Raw genomic sequence first — 17,565 nt, 5'->3', positions numbered from 1 at the left:
GCCCTTCAGCTGCCCAAGACTGGGAGGGCCCCAAACCCCAGGGCCTCAGTAATGTCCCCAAGCAGAGAGGGGCTGAGGAGCCGGAGCCAGAGAAACAGAACAGAGACTGAAAGCAGCGAACTACAGGGTCAGAGCAGGGACCAGGAAGGTGGGGAGGGACACACAGACACAGTGGGACCGAGCCACAGACAGTAGAAAGGGATGGGGAGAGAGAAGAGGAGGTAGACAGAGGCAGATGCTGTCTCAGCCCCAACTTGCACAGAATCACCCGAGAAGCTTTTTTAAAATGCAAAGGGCCTGGATGGCATCCCCAGAGCCTAACTGGGTAGGCTAGGGAGGAGGACTGAAAGAGGGACAAAGAGACAATAACCAGTGAGAGAACGTATGCGACAGAGACACCCAGACAGAAAGATTAAAGAGGCAGAGCACGCCGGGGACATCCAGAGCACGAATCCTCAGGGAGAAGACCGGGGGCCAGGACCAGTGAAGCAGAACTTCCCCCACACACAGAGAAGGTGCCAGGCTCCCAGGGACTGCTCAGAGCCTTGGGCAGAAGGATCAGAGCTGGGGCTGAAAGCTGGGGTTGGGGCCTCCCTGCCAGGGGAGGGCAGAAAAAAGCAGATGGGGCCTGGCATCCGAGCCATTCCCACCCCTCCCCAACCTGCTACAGCACACGAGGGACGGCAGGGCCACCATACCCTCCCGGGCCAGGTGCCACACTCAGCCCACTCTCCTTTGCAAACACCCCCAGTGGGAGAGTCAGGCACAGCTCTGGGCAAGGCAGAGGGTGGCACCATTCCACAGAGACAGCCGGGGGAGGCCAAGGCAGAGAGATGGGCAGGGGGCCAAGACCTGCCCCAGGAAGAGCAGTTCAGGGCTGTTCAGCCTGGCAGGGGGCGGGCACAATGGGCTCTGAAGCCCCTGGAGGTGGAGCCAAGACCAAGAGAGGGTCTAATCACAGTAATAAGAGCTACGCTGATTAACCACCAATTCTCTACCAGGCCCTACACTGAACACTTTACATATATTACTTCAAATCGTGATCAAAATAACTCCAATTAACAGGCATGGGATTATTATCCCAATTTATAGATGAGGAAACTGGAGTGTGCCCAGCTGGGCAGGGAGAAGCACAGTTGGGATACAAACACAGCTTGACCGACTCCAAAGCCCAAGCATTGAAACAGCTAGTGCAGACAGGGTGAGGGAGGCAGACGGCAGCCCAAGACAGAGGGAGCTTCGCAGTGACGGTGCCAGCCACCTCCAGAGGCTCTGAGCTCCCTGACCCTGCAGGTGTGCAAGATAAAGCTGGACCTCACTAAGCAGGGAGGCTCGGATGGATTTCAGGCCCTGGGTGGGACGCTGGGCCTATGGTCTTTGTGGATTCGTTTTACCCTCGCATAGCTGGGATTTTAAGATTCTCAGATGCTAGGGCGGGGGTCTCAGTGAAATAATTCTCTACCTCCATGATTCTCTGTCTCCAATTGAGGGTGAGATTCAATGCCTCTGAAATGCTAAGTCTCAGATTCTATGACAGATGATAAGACTCAATGATTCACTCATTCTAACATTCTTAGCTTCTGATTGTCTTATTCTAAGATTCTATCATTCTAATTCTAAGGTTCTATAGCTCAAAAATTCTAAGGCTTAAGATTGTCTGAGTCTCTGTAGGTTGGGAGTGTGGGGCTGTGCAGGATAGAACATTAGCTGGGAGTGAGGGCAGGGGCGGGATCCAAGGGTGGGCGAAGGAACTGGGCACCTGTGGGAAGCACAGACATCCACTCCTCATCGCCTTGGCCACCTCTTGCCGAGCCCTTGAAAGAGTGTGTGGAGGCTGGCAGGAAAGGGCAAGCTTTCCAGGGCACTGGGCTGATATCCCTCCTCCTCCCCCCACCATGGGCACTGCCCCCCCCAATTCCTTTGCCCCACCCACCCCCACCGCCCCCCAGGGGGCACGACTAACATGGCGTTCCTGGCCGAGGCTGAGCTGAGCAGGGGGCTGGGGACCGCTCCACACGCTGAGCAGGGGAGGAGCAGGCTGGCCCAGGGGCACCGCTCCGACCTCGGGGGCGGCACAGACATGGGAGAAGGAGGGGAGACACATGGGAAGCCGGGAGATGGGGCAGAGTGAGCCCCGAGTGGGGTGGGAGGGGAGGGCAGACGAGAGAAAGAGAGCTGGGTTAGGGTGGGTGAGGGGCTGCGGCTGAGCACTCCGGGTGCCCACCTTGCCTGCAACCTTGATGCACCAAGGTTGGGGAGCCCCGGTCGCATCATCGAGCCCTGAGTCTCCAAGAGCACCCATGTCCCTCCCTCCCTGCACCATTTCCAGAAAGGCCAAGTCTCAGAGGCCCTCCCCTTACCCGGCCCTCTGCTTCTTGGATTTGTCGGAGATGCCATCACGTGCCATGAGCTTGTTGAAGACGATGATTCCGATGAGCATGTTCACCTGGGGGCCCAGTGGAGTGGAGTGGGGGAGACAGGATCACCAGGTGCCCTCCTGGCAGGGAAATTCCCACGTGGGAGCTGGAGTGCAGGGAGGAGGTAGAGGGAGAAACAGGATGACCCTCTGGGGCCACGCCCCTTCCAGGATGCTGAACGGGCACGTACCAGGACAATGACGGCTGCAGGGCCCACAAAGGCGTAGAGCAGGCCGCCCTCCAGGGAGAGCCAGCAGCTGGGGTGGGGGAGAAGAAGGGTGTCAGACACCCGGCAGCCTCCCTCCCCACCCTCAAACACCATCCCTCAGTCCTCCCAGGCTGCCACGCCCGCATCACCAGTGCAGTCTGAGCCCCAGACAGTGAGAGTGATCCACTGGCTCCTGCTGAGCCTTGGTTTCCCCTCCAACAAAGGTCCAGAACATTAGGCTCATCCCCCAGTGCTCCCATGGGGATGACACAAAGCAGACTCCTGAGCTAAACAGTCCCTTAGGGATTACCCAGTCCCAGCACATTTCCTCAGTCAGGGAAACTGAGGCTCAGAAATGGGGAGGAACTTGCCCAAAGACCCACAACAGGCATGGGCCAGGATTTCAGCTGGCCGCCCAGTCCAGTTCCCTAACAGATCCACTAACCCCTACCACCCACCACGGGAGGCCCACGTACTAGCTGGATGTACCGTATCCTTTGGTTCGGGTAAAGCCAACAGACACGGCCACCACCAGGGCAGGCAGACCTGGGGGAGTGGGGGCGCCAGAGTGAGATGGCTGCTGGTCTTCAGGGACCCCTTGTTCTCCCAGACTCCCAGCCCAGCTGACCCCTGTGCCCAGAGAGCTGGGCCAGGGCCAAAGCTGAACCTCTCTTGCTGCCCCTGCCCACCAAGGCCCAGCAGCAGAGTCCAGCACTGGCCCTGCTCACCCCAGCCCAGGCAGAGGAAGCGCTTGCGAACGAGGCGGGTGCGCATCCGCCCAATGACAGCCAGGTAGGACTGCCAGGCCTCGGTAAGCACCCAGCAAAAGGAGGAGAGAAAGAAGAAGTGCAGGAAGGCAGCCGTCATGGTGCACACGCCCTGCAGGGAGAGGGAATGGGAGGGAGTGGCCCTGAGCAGCCGCCAGGGCAGGAGGCGCCGGGCTTCCCACGCCCGCTGCTGGGCGCTGCCACGGCCGCCCACCTGAGCCCCGCCCCCCACAGAGCCCTGCCTGGCTCCCCCGCCTTCCTGCACCCACACACAGCACGACACGGGCCTGGTGACACACACACAGCACTCGGCATCTAGGGAGGCGGGTGGGCAGGCCGCCCACGCACAGACGGGGCTGGCGGGGCGGGGGACAGACATAAGCACCTGCCACATCACAGCCAGGCAGGCCCCGTGCCTGGTGCTGTGCAGAGAAGGCCAAGGGGGCATAGGGAACGGTTTGCACAGGTCATCCACAGGTAGGTGGCAAAGGAGGCCTCACTCAGGCTCCCACATGCTCACAGACACAAGGAGGCGCAATGCCACCTGCCCAAAACACACCCAGCGCTCAGCTCATACACACGTTTGCTGATGTTCACAGACGTTCCTCACTTGAGTACACACCCCCTCTCCAATGTCTTCACATGCGGTCTCACACACTATTTCATACACACTCTAATCTCAGCATGGGGCACGCACACACCACCACTGATGGACATACAAGCAAACACACACACTGAGCTCTCCACCCTCACCCCTCCACCCCACTCACACCCTGGCAGCCCTGGAAGCCTGCACCTGCCTTGCTCAGCACCCGGGACTGGCCCACGAGGATCAGGATGTTGGAAGCCAAGATGGAGAGGCAGAAGTTCAGCAAGATGATGGAGCGCTCAGATTTTATGAACCTGCCGGGGCACAGCAGGCAGAGACAGAGGCGCTGGCTGCCCTACCCGACCTGGTGTGGCTGGCCACCTCCCGCGCCCCTCCCCCCTCACCAGCCACCAGAGCCAGGTGTCAGACCTACCTCCAAAAGGCGGCATAGATGGCGAGCAGGGTGAGCAGTGCCATGCACGACACCGCACAGCCGATCACCAGGGGGACCGAGGGGGAGCCCGCCAGCTCCAGGGTCTGGAGAAGATGGGCAGACGGTCAGATGGGCAGACGGTCAGATGGGTAGACGGTCAGATGGGTTGCTGGGAGAGGGGAGCTGCAGGGGTGCCCCGTTCCTTCATCTACCACAGACTGGCATACCCATAGGCAGAAGGGCAACACCTTCTAGATGTTGTACTCATGCATGCACAGAACAGACCCAGGTATCCACGTGGACACATATTTACGCTCAGTCACCTGCACTCTTCCACACACAACCAGACACACACAAGTGCACACACACACATACAAACTGGCCACTGCTGCATACCCCCAGGCAAATATCATTGCTGTCAGCATAATCCCAGGGGCACAGACATCCAAGTGCAATCCCACAAGTGCACCTGCAGATGCACATTCAGGATCACCCAGGTGCCTGCCAACACCATCACTGATGGCTGCTGGAAGCCCAGGGCCTCCTCCCTTGTCCAGCCCAGGCACCTCTGTTCCACTCACCAGGTCCTTGGGCGGCTGGGCCAGCACAGCAAAGGTGGACAGGTGCTGGCACTGGCAGCGGGTGAGAGCTGCCTGGGTCTCCAGGGTCTGGCAATTTTCAGTGTCCCAGTCTCCTGAGCTGGCATCACTTGGGTAGGGGAGAGATTCAGTGAGCCCCAGGCCGGCTACATGGCCCTGCCCCCAGTCCTGGCCACTGCCCAAGGACAGGCTAAATCCACAGTAAGGCCACATCCACGAGGCAACAGCAGGGAGTCCCAGGATATGTTCTTGACACCTTAGGCTAGGATGGCACCAAAAATCCCTCTTGCCTTTCAGGCAGGAGACCCCTTTCTGACAAGGGGCCCTAGGGCTGCTCCCTTCCTCACCCAGAGGAGCCACCCAACTCACGCTCTGGAGTAGTCCCAGCTGGCACAATGGGGATCCGTGGTGCCCTAGGGAGCAGAAGACATGAGTGCAGTCTAAAGAGGGAAGTTCACCACACCGCACCACTGCCCATGCCATGGGGGCCACAGCACCTCCCACACAGGTCCAACGTTCAGCCCACCATCAGGGACAGAGTGCTTCCCACCAGACAGGCCTCTGGCCACCCAGGTTGGGGTGCACCCAGGGTTTCTGCATGGATCGCCACTCACATTGATGATGTAGGAGAGCTCCACAGTGATGAGGGGCTCGGCTGGAGGCTGGGTAGGGGGGCGCACAGTCACTGTCATCACCCGCGATGTGACGGCCAGTGGGGGCCTGGGGGACAGGTACTGAAGTCAGCTCCTGCCAGCGGGTGCCAGCCCCCGTCAGAAAACCTGAAGCCGCTTTGGATGGGGGGGGTGGGGCAGAGGTTTCCAGGGAGCCAAGACCTAGGGGAAGGCCTAGCTCAGTGGGGTCCAGGACCTCGGGTGAGGTCTACAGCTGTGTCCATCACCCCACGGGTGGCAGCCCAGCCTCTGGGAGCAGCATGGATATATTTGAGAAGCATATATCCAGAGCCAGGCAAGGGGTTCCTGAAGGCGGAGGAGGCTGCTGTGGATCTCTGCAGCCAGCACTGGCTCAGTCCTCCTTCCCTTACCTGGGCCTTCCTGGACCCTCAGCAGCCCCATCCACCCATCCCCAGGACTCACCTGGGGGGCGGCAAGATGAGGCCAAGGGTGCGGTAGAGCACAGCACCAATCACAAAGTAGGAGGACTCATCGGGGTCTGCTGGGAGGAGGCGCTGGTGGGAGTGGCCCGGGCCAGGGGGCACCGTTCCTGGGCCCCTCCCCCTGCCAGGGCTGCCTGCTGCCCCAGATGTGGCTGGCTTCCCTGGGGAGGAGAGGCTGAGCACCTCCTTGGGCAGGAAGAGGCGGTCCTCTGAGTGCCGCACCCAGTCCTTCATGCCCCGGCGGCCCCGCATGGGGAACGTGATGTCGCTGGACACAGCTGAGACGGGCTCTCGCTGAATGCTGATCACTGCAGTGGGAGGAGGGTGGGCAGAGACAGACAGAGGGGCAGAGGCAAAGGGTGGCAGACCAGGGGAAGAGATAGATGTAAGGGAAACACGTACCAGGAAAGGTAGATGAGGACACCGAAGTTGGTACAGACACAGAGACAGAGAGACGTATACAGAGAAACAGACCACACAGAGAAGGAGAGGGTGGAATGTGGAGAGAAAGACACAAATACGGGGTTAGGTAGAGGAAAGACGGAACCTCCTGAGTTCTGGCACATTCAGGACCCCCTCCCCTGCCTGCCTCCTTCTACCTAGATTGTCCGTGACAATCAGAGAGCTCTGGAAGGCCTTGAGAGCATCGCCCACCAGGTGAATGAAGTCCTCCACGACACGGAGCAGGTGCACAGAGCCAGGGGACACCTGGGGACAGAGAGTGTGTAAGGGTCCAAGGCAGGGTGGGTCACAGGAGGAGAAGCTGGCAGCTGTGCCCCGCACCTGCTGAGCATCGTCCCACTTCTCCTTGTTTTCCGCATCCACCATGAAGCTCACCACCTGGAAGAAGCGCTGGGGAGAGAGCAATGAGTGGCAGGGGGTCCTAGCCCCAGGGAACAGGGGGCTTCCCCCACTACAGCCAAACTTGCCGCCTCTGCAGCAGACTCTGCCTAGGTACCTGGCCTCCCCCTTCAGTCTGGGCCTTCTCCACCCTCCACCCTCCTTCCTCCTAGGCGGTACCTGCACATCATCAGCCGAGGGCACGTAGGTGGCCCTCTTAAAGGTGTCAGTGACATTCCTCAGAATGTCCACAGAGAAGAGCAGGTCCCCACTATAGTAGGTGCGCCGGGCCAGTAGCTCCTGCAGGCTGCGCACCACCTGTGACATGCCCTCGCCCGCCAGCATGCGCTGCCCCTTGGCCAGGTGCTCCCTAAGCTGTAGGTGATGAGGGGGCCACAGTCACTGAAGTGTCAGGAGCTGGAACCAGACCCTGGCCCATCCCACTCCAGTCCACCCACACTGCTTGCATCCACAGGGAGAGAAACGGGGAAAGGGTCAAAGAGGCTCAAAGGGGCACACAGGGGAGACAGAATCCGAGAAAGAGACTCATAAAGACAGAGAGAATCCCAAAGGGTACTTTAAAAAAGACTGAAATAGAAACACCTAGAGAAAAAAAGGTGTTCAGATGTACATATGAAAGATACAAGCACAGTATGGGAACAGGGTACCTCCCTATCCCAAAGGGGTCATGTGTAATGAGTGTGTGGGCGCGTGCGCGCGCGCACACACACGCACACACACAGTCTCTCTTTCTCTCTCTCACTCTTTCTCAACACAAGCTCTAAATGCATTCACACAATTAATACCCAGTTACAGTCAAACGTGTACACATATTTGCTGACACTGCTCTTACCCCATGACTGGGCCCTGGGCTGGGCACTGGGGACACAAAACTAAATTCAACGTTTCCCCTGCCTTCCAGGAGGCCCCAGTCTAGCAGCACACACAGATACTTGGATGAGCACCTAATGACTGAGGAGCTCATTCTGCAGGAGTGCAGAGGTAGGCACCAGGGATAAAAGAAAACACTTGAGAGTCAGGCCTTGAGGTATGAGTAGGAGTTTGCCAGACAAGGAGAGGCACAGCCAGGCAGAAGTGGGCACAGCATATGCCAAGGCACGTGGGAATGAGCGAGAATCACGCTCCCTCCACCCCTTAGCAGAGTCTGAGACAGATTCTGCGGTGCCCCAGCCCAGCAGGGCGCACTCACTGACAGATACAGGTAGCGGTACTCATGGGAGATGCAGCGAGCAAAGCTGGGCAGCCCCCAGTACGCCACGCCTTGGGCACTGAGGAGACAGCGGCGGCTGGCAGACCCTGCAGGGCAATAGGACAGAGGTCTGGGCATGGGGACTGAGCTCTCACCCACACTCCTCCACACCTCAGAGAGGCTGGGGGTGCAGAAGGGGGGCAATGAGAATGGCAGGGGTGGTGGTGGCGGCGAAAGCCACCTGCCCCTTACCTGAGGCGTTCGGGGGGCACTTGTTGTAGATGATCTCACCAGCAGCTGCCTTCTTCCACGTCATCAGCATCACGTACTCATCCCTGCACATCTCGTGGAAGGCTGTGGGTGCAAGAGCAAGGCTCAGCTGGGCCCGTACATGGGGCCCCCAGCCCCCAAGGTCATTAGGGCAGTACCTGGACACCTCTTCTCACTACAAGGCTTCACCTCCTCTCCAGTGCCCTCGCAGGGGTAGCCCTGCGTGCCCGTGGCCTGGCACATGCGGAAGCGGCGCTGCCAGCCTGTGTCACACGTCTTAGAGCACAGGCTCCATGCATTCCATGGCCCCCACTTGCTATCAGTGGCTGTGGGAGAGGGGAGGCATGAGTGGGCCCAGGTGCCCCCATGGCCAGAGCTGCCACCTGCCACCCCTGTGCCAAGCACTCACCCGGGCACTCGAGGTTGCTGCACTCCCGGGTGTCAGTGAGGGCACCCGTGCATGTGGCCCAGGCTGGGCCCGCCACACTGCATTTCCGGCTGCGCTGCTGGGTCCCATTGGCACAGGATGTGGAGCATGGGCCCCAGGGACCCCATTCTAGCCACTGGCCTTCCACTGCATGGGGAGACACAAGCAGGGGTGGCTGTTGAGCAGGATGTGTGAGGGCTGGTGGTGTGAAGCACCAGAGGGAGACCCAGAGCCTGCTAGGCATTCAGATTTGAGCCAGGCCAGACCCACTGGAGTAGGGAGGGGAGGGGGTTATGAGGGAGGCTGGAGTGAGCAGGTAGTGCCTGGGCCTCGTGCTGCCTGTCTGCCACCAGTTCCAGAAATACAGGGCACCTCTCCTCTTAGCACCAGGCACAACTCACTTCTGGCTAAGGGAAGGGGCTGCAGGGGTGTCTTCTGATCTTTGCCAGCACTTCAGCCGAACTTTGTGTCCTCTCACAGTCATGCACCAAAATGCAAGGGCAGCCCAGGACTTGGAGAAAGAGTAGTCCCCTTTTGATGGAGTCACAGGGTACTAACTTGAGTCAGGGCTAGGGGGTCACCTCGCACACAGGCAGGCATACTTCTCCAGTCTCCCCATGCTTGGTCAAAGTTTCTGGGGCTCCCACGGGCAGGTCACTGGACCTGATTGCCTCCCCAGGTCTCCCAACCCCCCACCGGGCTGGGCAGCGCCCTCATGGAAGCCCACGGGCGCTACTGACCCGGGCAGGCAGCCATACTGCAGAGCTTAGTCTGCAGCTCGGGACCCTCGCAGGCCTTGCCGCCGTGCTGGGGGGGCACGCAGGTCCGCATCCGGCTCCGGGACCCCCGCCCGCAGCTGCGGGAGCACAGGCTCCAGGACCCCCACTCCTCCCACACGCCGTGCACTGCAAGGAAGCACGTGGCCGGTGGCTGGGCGGCACCATGGCCCCGCCCACCACCACAGCCTGCCCATCCGCCCACCAATCAGGAGCTCCGCAGCTCTGCGGCTGCTCCTCATTGGCTCTGCCCCGGGTTCTGTTGATGGGGGATCTCCCAGGGCCCCACCAAGGCGCGACCCTTGGAAGGGATGTGCAAGACCCAGGCTTCTGGTCCTAATTCACATAGGACAGCCCCCGTGGACGCCTGGGCAAGGAGGCCAGGACCAACAGAGGAGAAGAACCAGGGGTCCTCCTCTCCTGAGGGCACAGGAAAATTCAGGAAAGGACCCAGGATCCATGCCATTCCACCCCTCCCCACCCCACCCCTAGACCCAGAGCCTGAATACAACACAGCAGTCCGGGGGCAAGAGAAGTGCCCTTCCCAGCCCCAAGCGCATAGACACACAAATAAACATGAACCTCTGCACAGACACCGACACACCGAGCTCACACTCTGGAACACAGCTTTGCCCCAGGCCTTTGCAAACTCCTGCCACACCCTCAGGTACCAAGAGCCCTTCCCAGGTACGCCCTGCTCTAAATCCACAATACCACTGGCATGGCCTAGGCCCCACTTCACCCCCTCAGGGAGCAAGGAGCAGGACTGGCTGAGGCTGCCCTGCCCTTACTGTCTCAAGCAAGCACATGCATTTCCTTAGCAACTACACACTCAACTGAGGGAGGCTTGGGGGAGGCTCCCTGGAGAGGGGGAGCCCAAAGGAGGGAGGGGAAGGTCAGGGAAGTGGCATTTGTCTTAGATCTTGAAGGACAGGCTGAATTTGAATAGCCAAGGTGGGGGAGGAAGGATAGGACAAGAATCAGCAAATGCAGGGAGGTGGGAAAGTGCACAAGCTACTGATATGGCCAGAGTGGAGTCGGTAAAAACACGAGCCTTGGTTACCAGGATGCAGGCATTAGGGGAATGATGTGCCCAGAACCGGACCCAGTAGCATGGGCCCTGGTCTGATCCATCTGTGTCCCCAGTGCCCTGCGCCAGGCTGGCATGGTGCACAGTTGGGCATGGTGTGGGGAGCAGCCACATTTGTTGAATGAAAGGAGGAGGCAACCAACCATTTTGGAGATTAATCTGCCCGAGTCCCAGGCAGGACCTAACCCTGCAGGCAGATGGGGTGGGGAAGAGGATGGGCCTACCTGGGCAGGTGGCTGAATTGTTGCAGGGCCGGGTCTCCCGCAGGGGCCCGCTGCACAGGGTCCCATAGGGGGAGGACACGCAGGAGCGGGTCCGCACCTGCAGACCCTGCCCACACGTCAGGGAACACACGCTCCACGGGGACCACTCCTCAGCCGCCGGGTCGCCTACGAGAGAGGGACAGCGTCGGCGGCAGGGGGCACCTCCCAAGCACTCAGTCTCATAGGGATAGGGGGAGCGGCAGTAAGGTGGGGGCAGGCATCAGAGGGATCCTTCTACGCTGACCCCAAGTAACAGGCTCTTCAGGAGGCCACCCAGCCCTTCCCACAAGCTTCATGTGGCACAGATGCGACTGAACTCCAGGACAGAGACAGACAGGCACACACCAAGCACACATGCCACCAGACGCACACAGTCGGGCCCCCGCCGCAGAGGAAGGGAGGCGGGCCCGAGTTACCTGTCTGCGCCATGTATAGCCCAGGCTCATCTGCAGACCTCGGCCACTGGGTTTTCACTTTCGGTTCCTCTTCCGGCTCCTCACCTGGAACACGGAGGTGGTGGCAGGGGCTCAGCAAAGGCCAGCTAGGTCCTGCCACAGTGGCACAGTGAAGGCAGCCTTGCTTGCCCTCTGCCTGAGGGCCTGGAACCAACTGCATGATGCTCTCTCAGGATCACATCCTGCCCTCTGCCCCACCACTACTGCTTCAGACAAGGAAATTTAGGTTCAGAAGGCTACACAGGACTAGCCCCTGGCCTCACAGTCATCTTTTCCACCTCTTGCCTCAGCCAGATGTGGGGGAGATTTAAGGGGCACGGCCGCCCACATGAAAGAGCTCTGGGAATGCTTCCGTGCCAAGTGCGGCCCATACCCCTCTCCTTTAGTCCTCTCACTGGAAAGAAGAACCATCATCTCTGTTTACAGATGAGGAAACTGAGGGCTAGAAAGGGGAAGTGCCTTGTCCAAGAGCACACAGCTGCATTTGCTCCTCCACTGGACTGACTTCTAGGGACTGAAGAAACATCCAAGCTGAGCTGCTGCAACCCTGGCCCCGAGCCTATCTCTGAGATACAGTTCATGCTCCTCAAGCAGCACTGGACTATGACCTGGAGGCACAGGTCAGAATGCCACCCCATGAGACCCAAGGGGCCTAGGGCAGGTGCCCACATTTAACAGACCTTTCTCCTGCTGGCCCTGAGGCCAGGAGAGCAGCAGGTGCTTGAGGAGGCTAGGCTACCTTCACCCTGGCCTCACCAGGCTCTCAGCTGCCCTGATTTATGTGTCTGGTCTAGGCCTTGGAAGCACTACTAGCCCTGGTAGCTTCCATTCTCCAAAGCCTGGCCCTCCTGCACAGACATGAGCTCATCAGGGCCCTCTCTCACAATGGGGTGTCAGGGAGGGGCAGACATGGGCACAGAAGGGAAAGGCCCAGCAGCCTCTGCATGAGCAGGTGGGACTAGAAGAGCCTTTGAGGATGGGCTTACCCCATGCTGTCCCCAGAGTATTAGGTGCTCCTCTCCCCCACCTCCAGGCTCCTTCCTAATTCTAAAAGCCGGCAGCACGTGACAGGCGCTCTGAGTGTGAAGAGAGCCACCAGGGCTGCCTCTTCCTGCCCCCTGCTGCCCAGCCCAGGCACTGCAGCTGAGAGGAAGCTCTTTCTCACCAAGCCAGAGGAGCTGCCAGCCTGAGCAAACCTGCTGCCTGGGGGCTCGGAACTGCCATCCAGCTCAGCCTCTGGTCTCATTCACTCTGGGGCCTTTCCCTCCACGTCAGTCACCAGCCCCAGGGCCTGATCCACACGGTCCCTGAAATTTCTCCATCTCTGAAACCTGGACTCCCAGAAGAGCTTTGGAGTGAGTTAACCCTGGATCCCAAATGGGGTTGACACTGACCAGCTGCGTGGCCTCAGGCAGGTCTCTTCACCTCTCTGACCCTGCTTTATCCCTGGAGAACAACATTCATTATACTCCGCCCCCAGGACTCAAGTGAGGACCCCCTGCCAGGAGGGCCCCGAAACCCTCAGCACCCTGCTTGGCACACAGCAAGTACTCAGAAGACAGTTGCTCTCGTTTATTTTTATCATCTCCCTTCTCTTCACAGCCTCCACCCCTTCCAGCCCCTCATGTGCTACCCGAGCCTACTCCCTCTGAATAGCATCTGCAGTTCCACTTGGCCCCTGCCTCTCTTGGGACCACAGAGGAGGTGGCAGGGCCGGGCGTGCCAGCTCCTCGATCCCCTCCCCCAGCCCTTCCGTCATGCCCGCTCAGCCGTCCCCAGCCCTGGAGCCTTGTGACAAGCTACCCTCTCCACGCCCACCCCCAGGCTGCTGAAGAAATCTATGGCTGTGCCAACTGGCACCATGACAGCTTCAGGGGCTCCACATCCGCTGGGCACCCGGGGCTTCTCAGTGGCCCTTCTTGGCTCCATTCCCTCCTCATTCCCCACTGTGGCCATACTGCACCTTGTCCTCTCTCCTCAAGCCCATCTCTGCCCACTCTCTCAGCGATGACCTCGACATCGGGAGCCCCCAACTTCTTGCCCAGCCTCTCCAACTACCAACTTCCCTGCAGCCCTTCTCCCCACAAAGGCCAGCTCTGTGGCCTGGGCCTGCATCCCCCTCCTCCTGCCTTCAGGAGGGCTCCACCCATTATCCCCTCTCGTCGGCACCCGTCAGCATTCTCCCCTTGCGGCAGCCCAGGAACGGATCCAGGCCTCCTCCCTTCTTGGACAGGCCCTCCTCTGACCCTCTGCTTCCCTCCACCATTAGTGACTGGTCCGCAGCCGGCACTCTGGTTTTTCACCTGACACACCACTTCCTGGCTCAAATGTCACCTCCCCTGTTAGTCCACTGCAGTCTGGCTTCTGCCCACATCTCTCTGCTGAACGTGCTCTTGATAAAGTCATCAGCGCCCTTCGTGTTGCTAAATCCTGTGGACACTTTGCAGACCTGGTCTTGCTTCACCCCTCAGCAGCATTTGGTCCTGTTGACTCGTCCTGCCTTGAAGCACTCTCCTGGTTTCCCACCTCTCTAGCTACCCTGTCCCCATCTCCTTGAGTGGTCTATTTTCCTGCTGTCTCCCATATCAGGGGTCCATGCTTTGTCCTGTTTTCACTGCATGCACTCCCCGCAGGCTTAATTAACCCCCTCTGAACCAATGCTCCCAAATCATCATCCCCCAGCCCTGCCTCTCCTGTGCTCCACTCCTGGATATCCTTCTGCCTCTTGAGCAGTTCTTCTGACCATCAAATTCAGCATGTCCAAGAGGCCCACCATCTCCTCTTAAACTTCTACCTGCTTGTTCCCCCACCCTCTCCTCTCAAACTTCTACCTGCTTGTTCCCCCACCCTCTTTGCCTAGAAAACTCCTACTTGACCTTCAAAACCCACCTCAAATGACCTCTCATCTATGGAGACTTCCATATTGTCAACTCCCGAGGCAGAGTTGGCCACCCGCTCTTCTATGTGCCCTTTCATCACAGATGGGTCCATCTTCTGACTGTCAGAAATACCCCCCAATCTCTACCATAAGCCCGTTGAGGGAAGGCTGAGTCCTCTCCTCGACCCCTAGGGAATGCCAGCACAAAACTCAGCCCAGCGAAATACCAAGAAATAAGCACCGATGAATACATTGTTCCCAGTTTCCCCCGCAATGGGGCTCACGGGGAATGGTCATTTGTAATCCTGACTCCCCATGCAAAGTATGAGCTCCTTCCCACAGCAACAGCATTCAGATTTGATATGCCAGCCTGCATCACAGGGACCACTAAGACAGGCTCAAAGACAGGGCTTCTGGCCCCTATTCATTCACAAACACTTTGGAGGTGCAAATCCAGCTGAGAGTCCTCCCATCCAGCTCCTGTGTGGGCTTCCTGGCCATCATCATGTCTGGGGCATCTACCAGTCTGGCATCCAGTGCCCACCAAATGTGGACACGTGAGAGACCAGCCTGACCTGCTTGTCGGGGACTCACACCGCTTCCTGTGGTCCCTGCTCCTCTTCTAACCGCTCACGGACCATCTGCTGGCCAGCCCCACAATGTAACAGGAGGGGCAGGGCGAGCAGGGAGCAGGTGGGGGTCAGTGGTTTCCAGAATCCACCCTATTTGAAAATCAGAACATGTCCGAGGTTCAGCTTTTGGATCCCTTTTCTGGCCTCCTGAGCTGGGCCAGAGAGGGGAAGGTACAAGCGCAGGGCCACATAACCAGGCCCTACACTGCCTGCCCGTCCCTCCCTGAGTCCCACCCATCCCACTCAGAGGAGAGGAGAGGCCAGCAATTTATTCCCACACAGGGGAAGGCTGGTTCTCCCTGGAGGTGGAAGAAGACAGGTAAGAGCAGAGGTATCATTTACTGAAACACGCACTTAGGCAGCACACACTGGGTGCAGGCCCCAGCCAGCCCTGAGGTCAGAACAGGGCAAGCCACGAGGAAGCTGAGCCAGGCAGGGTCCAAGAGGACAGGAGGGGCCCCCAGAAGGGACGTGAATACCCCGAGAACTCCTGAGTGTTCCACCCAGTGAGCTCAGCGGCTTATGGGCCAGGCGCCCCAAGGCCTGCAGTCCTGCAATCTATCAGCTTTCCCATCGGGTTGCCAGTCGTGGGCACAGATGTGCTGCCTGGGACACACTTCCTCACTCGACCACCTGATGACCTCATACCTGTTCTGTTCTGAACAAGGCAGCGTTTACTACACAACTCCTACATGCCAGTCACTATGCACTCGGCATCACCTCATTTCATCCTCATCAGTGCTGGTTTCCCCCATTTTACTAAAGAGAAAGAAGGCTCCAAGGTCTCACATTGGAGAAAGGCTGAGGCGGGATTTAAACCCAGGCCTGCCTGACTCCAGAGGCCGTGCTTTTTTCCACTGTACTGCACTGGCTCTGACAAAATGCCACTCAACTTGGACCTCCTTGGAGACACCTTCCCTAATGTGCATGGGACCCCAAGTCACTCCCCGCCTCCATCTAAGTCCCTAGTCCTCGCCCCTCTTATCCTGTTTTCATGCTACTGTCTAATTGCTCCTTTGCACACCTGCTCCCCTTTCCCCTGACGTGAGCCTGATTCTCCTCTGTGTAACCTCCAAAGTGAGCTTTGGGGATCCCAGCCTCAACCACACCACTCCCAGCTGACGAAATCTTCAGTGGCTCCTCCACTGCTACAGCCAATGTGAAACTCTGAGCCTGGCATGCTCCGCCCCCTGCTGACCTGTCCAATCCTGTTTCCCTCACCCCACTGGGCAGCCAAACACACTGCAAACCTGTATGGACCTGTGGGAAGGGCACAGATTCTGGAGCCAGACACATGTGGGTTTGATTGACAGCTCTGCCACCATCTTGCTGTGTACCCTTGGGCAAGGCACCTCACCTCTCTGAACTTCAGATTCTTCAACTGAAGGTAAGGAGGACACTTCCTACCACATAGGTTCATTGTGAGAATTCAGTGAAACCAGAGATGTGGACTGCCTGGAGCACAATCCACTCTCAATGAAAAGGAGATGTCAGCTGAATGCGGTGGCTCACCCCTGCAGTCTCAGCACTTTGGGAGGCCAAGGAGAGTGGATTGTTTGAGCCCAGGAATTCAAGATCACCCTTGGAAACATGGTGAAACCTCTTTACAGAGAAATACAAAAAAATTAGCTGGGCTTGGTGGCATGTGCCTGTAGTCCCAGCTACTTGGGAAGCTGAGGTGGGAGGATTGTTTGAGGCCATGAGTTTGAGGCTGCAGTAAGCCATGATTGTGTCACTGCACTCCAGTCTGGAAGACAGAGGAGGCCCTGTCTCAGAAAAAGAAAGAAAGAAAGAAAAAGAACAAAAAAGAAAAAGAAAAGGAGATGTCACCCCTTTTCATTATCCCTAGAATGTACAAATGCTTTCCTCCCTCCACACATCTGCTAACACTATTCCCTGCCCTTGAAATACCCTTCCCCCTATTGCAATCTGCCAAAATCATCTACATTCAGTTGCCACCTCCTCCAGGAAGCCTTCCTAGACTGACAATACAGGTGTTTGGACATGCTGGTCCCCTTTTCTATGGCCTAGTCCCCAGGTCACCTTCTTCTACAGCTGTGAGGATCCTGGGCTCATCCCTTCTGTGGTCCCTGAGGAGGGGTCTCAGTCTCCCATGCCACTCTCTTGCCCAGAGGGCCTAGCTTCCGGGAAGACAGGCATTCAGCAAACATGGGCCAGATATTGCTGGGAGTTCCTCCACCCCAACCATACAGAGGATCCTCTTGCCTCACCCCTGGTGCCCGCAGGCGGGGTGAGCACAGGCTCTTTGCCACTTGCACAGGACTGCAGATACCTGCTATGCTGTGCTTCACGGACCCCGCCCCCCAAACTCCACACAGTCCTGTGCCCTCAGCCTACTATGGTATGAATGTGTTAAAAATAACCACGATAATCATCACTTCCACGGGGAGAGAGCGCTGTGATGTACAAAGCAATCGTCCCTTCCCGGGGCTCCCTGCTTCCTCCCTGAGGCTGGCCCCAGAGCCCTAAGCAGGAGCTGACTGATCCCCCTGACATATGCTCTGTCATGTCCCTCCGTGGCACCCCATCCCCAGCAGTGCTTCTTGCACCCCACAGTGTATCAGAATCACAGGGCG

General features: G+C 58.4%; 1 protein-coding gene across 5 annotated transcripts in view; it reads right to left on the bottom strand.

Moving 5' to 3' along the window:
- The window catches only part of ADGRB2 (adhesion G protein-coupled receptor B2), a 36,908-nt gene that overhangs the window by 6,125 nt on the left and 13,218 nt on the right, over positions 1-17,565 (bottom strand). For 4 of the 5 annotated variants that reach the window (XM_026457228.1, XM_023219365.2, XM_023219367.2 and 1 more), the window contains 21 exons: positions 11,420-11,503; positions 10,965-11,129; positions 9,615-9,779; positions 8,857-9,021; positions 8,606-8,773; positions 8,430-8,531; positions 8,178-8,284; positions 7,148-7,342; positions 6,911-6,979; positions 6,727-6,835; positions 6,108-6,435; positions 5,628-5,733; positions 5,383-5,426; positions 4,996-5,122; positions 4,415-4,518; positions 4,193-4,295; positions 3,354-3,504; positions 3,102-3,171; positions 2,608-2,674; positions 2,361-2,446; positions 1,964-2,062 (listed from right to left, as the gene is read on the bottom strand). In XM_026457228.1, coding sequence (XP_026313013.1) covers positions 1,964-2,062; positions 2,361-2,446; positions 2,608-2,674; positions 3,102-3,171; positions 3,354-3,504; positions 4,193-4,295; positions 4,415-4,518; positions 4,996-5,122; positions 5,383-5,426; positions 5,628-5,733; positions 6,108-6,435; positions 6,727-6,835; positions 6,911-6,979; positions 7,148-7,342; positions 8,178-8,284; positions 8,430-8,531; positions 8,606-8,773; positions 8,857-9,021; positions 9,615-9,779; positions 10,965-11,129; positions 11,420-11,503 — 2,614 coding nt within the window. The remainder of the gene's footprint in view (positions 1-1,963; positions 2,063-2,360; positions 2,447-2,607; positions 2,675-3,101; positions 3,172-3,353; positions 3,505-4,192; positions 4,296-4,414; positions 4,519-4,995; positions 5,123-5,382; positions 5,427-5,627; positions 5,734-6,107; positions 6,436-6,726; positions 6,836-6,910; positions 6,980-7,147; positions 7,343-8,177; positions 8,285-8,429; positions 8,532-8,605; positions 8,774-8,856; positions 9,022-9,614; positions 9,780-10,964; positions 11,130-11,419; positions 11,504-17,565) is intronic. The other variant, XM_023219368.2, reaches the window with a different exon arrangement.

Source organism: Piliocolobus tephrosceles, chromosome 1 (assembly GCF_002776525.5).
Source record: "Piliocolobus tephrosceles isolate RC106 chromosome 1, ASM277652v3, whole genome shotgun sequence".
Classification (NCBI taxonomy): domain Eukaryota; kingdom Metazoa; phylum Chordata; class Mammalia; order Primates; family Cercopithecidae; genus Piliocolobus; species Piliocolobus tephrosceles.
Note: the sequence above shows the minus strand (reverse complement) of the source record. Positions and strands in the feature narration are given on the sequence as shown.